The sequence below is a fragment of the Pygoscelis adeliae genome, unplaced genomic scaffold (assembly GCF_000699105.1).
Source record: "Pygoscelis adeliae isolate BGI_AS28 unplaced genomic scaffold, ASM69910v1 Scaffold577, whole genome shotgun sequence".
Lineage (NCBI taxonomy): Eukaryota > Metazoa > Chordata > Aves > Sphenisciformes > Spheniscidae > Pygoscelis > Pygoscelis adeliae.
Window position 1 is genome coordinate 114,871 of NW_008825116.1, and position 2,347 is coordinate 117,217.

Consider the following 2,347-nt stretch of genomic DNA (forward strand, 5'->3'; position numbering starts at 1 on the left):
AGAGCCTCCCTCGGTGTGGCTCTCCTGCCCTGGGGCACGGCAGCCCAGATCCTCGCTGGTGCCCCACACCGTGGTCAGCTCTGCAAAGAGAGAAGGCAGTGGAGGGTGTCCTGAAAGGCAAACTGCCCCAGCTCCTGGCTGGGATGTGGGGAGGCTTCCCACCTCCCAGGGAGCCCCTGCAGCATCCCAGCTGCCCTGGGACAGTGGCATTTAGCATGTGCAGAGGACCCCGGTACCTCCATGGTGGGGACAAGCATTCCTCCAGCAGATCCCCTCCCTCCCCCATGACAGCAGCACCCTGAGGCTGGTCCCACACCACCCATGAGCCCCCTCCCCAGGCCTTGCCGTAACCTGCACGCGTGGAGACACGGTGTCCCTGGCGAGAGTGGCGTCGTGGCAGCAGAACAGCGGGCAGGAGGCTGCTGGCAGGACCCGGAACCTCATCAGGAGGGGGCACAGGGGGGACACTTGCCTGCTGAGGTGGGGGGCAGTGAGAACATGCCTGGCTGCAGCCCCACGGTGCTCTAATGTCTCCCCATGAGCTCTGCTCTGCCTGCTCCCCATCCCTGCGGTCCAGCACAGCCAGGGATGCTGTCCCCACTGGGACCAGGGGGTACAGGCTGCAGGGCACAGGCACCCAGAGGGGACAGCTGAGCACCCCCAGACCCCACAGCACCCACAGGCCTGCAGGACTGAAGGTTTCAATGTTGCATTCTGGCAACACCCTGCCCAGGGCACACTGGGGTCCCTACTCACAGCATTGTGGGGTGCCACAGAAGACCGGTGCCGCTTCGCCACCACCACAGGACCGATCTGAGGGGCCAGGGACACGCGCTGGGGACAGAGCAGATGGGGTGAAGGGTAGGCAGGGACCCCCTCCCTGCCTCTGTCCCCCCACCCCAGAGCACCCACCACCCAAGCCAAGTTGTCTCAGCCCCACAAGAGGTCCCGGTCTCACCCTGCCCCCCGGCATCGCCTGCCCCACACTAGGCACTGTGGGCACCCAGGCCCCCCATGTGGGTCGGAGCCAGCCCTGGGGCTGGGGGAGGTCAGGCCAGGCCTGCAATGCAGAGGTGTGAGCAGAGCGGGGTGTGGGATGTGGGGATGAATTATTGAGGAGCCCAGCTGGGCCACGGTGGAAGGTAATGGAGTTTCTATTGATCACGGGAGGTTTGCTGAGAGACGACGCTCCCAGCCCAGCATCAATAAATTAAACCCCCTGCCAGGCTCCTTGCAGCCTCCCGTGTGCAGATGGAGAAGTATCTGAGTGCCCTAACCCTGCATGGCCAGGCTGGGCTGCTGACCTGTGCAGGCAGAGGGTCCCATGGGCACGATGCAGGAGAGCAGTGCAGACCCAGGGGATCCTCACCCATGCAGGGGCACAGACCCCACCTCAGCACCAGCCCTCAGGGCTGCTGCATCCCAGCATTTCCCTCGTACCTGCCTCTCCTGGGCTTTGCGCTTCAGGGTCCGCACCACCGTCATATCAACATCCTGAAAGGCAGCAGGGAGGCTAGGGGCACCCCCAGCATCCGTGCACCAGCTCCAACAGCAGCCCGCCCCCAACCATGGCCATGCAAAGGGGCTGCCCCACTGCAGGAGTGGGGCAAAACCACCCCCTTGCTGCTGGGGAGAAGCCAAACCCTGGGACTCACAGTGGGTCGCTCCTTACCACGTCGTCCTCAGTGCGGTCATAGCTGATGTCCGAGTGGGACAGTAGGGACTGACACGACTCGTCCACCGCAGATGACCTGTGGAGCGAGCTGGGGGTCAGCCTTGCTGGGGCAAACCCCCCTGCCAGCCACCTACTCGTACAGCTGCTCCTGGGAGCCCAGAGCTGACACCTACGCAGAGCCAGAACACCCCTGCACCCAGCCAGACCCTCAAGCCCAGCAGAGGTGAGGGGGAGAAGGGCACAGCTGAGCCCAGGGTTGCCCGAGGACCGCCAGCCCTGCTCACCTCCTTCCAGGTGCCAGGGCCGCCCCAAGGCGCCGGCCGGCCAGGGCACTGAGGACGGAGCGCTGCTCCCCGCTCAGCACCCCGCTGCCCCATGGCTCCCGCATCAGGGACTCAAAGACCAGCTGAAGTTTGCGCTCCTGCAAGCGAAATGGGGCGGTGGTGAGCGGGCTGGGGTCCCCGCAGCCAGCCCCGTGGGGTACGCCTGCAGCCAGCCCCCCAGACCTGCTTCTCCAGCTCAGCCTCCGCCCGGTGCCGCTTCTTCATCTCCACCTCCACCTGGTTGCGGGCGTGCTTGAGCTTCACCTCCAGCGCTGCCCGCTCGGCCTCCACGCGGGCCAGCTGCTCGCCGGCCCGCCGCCCGGCCTGCTCCCGGCGGCCGCCTCTCTGG

The 2,347-nt window shown here is 66.1% G+C and overlaps 1 protein-coding gene across 1 annotated transcript in view; it reads right to left on the reverse strand.

Moving 5' to 3' along the window:
• The window catches only part of LOC103920509 (rac GTPase-activating protein 1-like), a 12,595-nt gene that overhangs the window by 2,166 nt on the left and 8,082 nt on the right, over positions 1-2,347 (reverse strand). The window contains exons 2-8 of the mRNA XM_009328255.1: positions 2,182-2,343; positions 1,960-2,096; positions 1,673-1,751; positions 1,441-1,494; positions 757-834; positions 352-472; positions 8-110 (exon numbers count right to left, since the gene is read on the reverse strand). Of these exons, the coding sequence (XP_009326530.1) occupies positions 8-110; positions 352-472; positions 757-834; positions 1,441-1,494; positions 1,673-1,751; positions 1,960-2,096; positions 2,182-2,343 (734 nt within the window). The remainder of the gene's footprint in view (positions 1-7; positions 111-351; positions 473-756; positions 835-1,440; positions 1,495-1,672; positions 1,752-1,959; positions 2,097-2,181; positions 2,344-2,347) is intronic.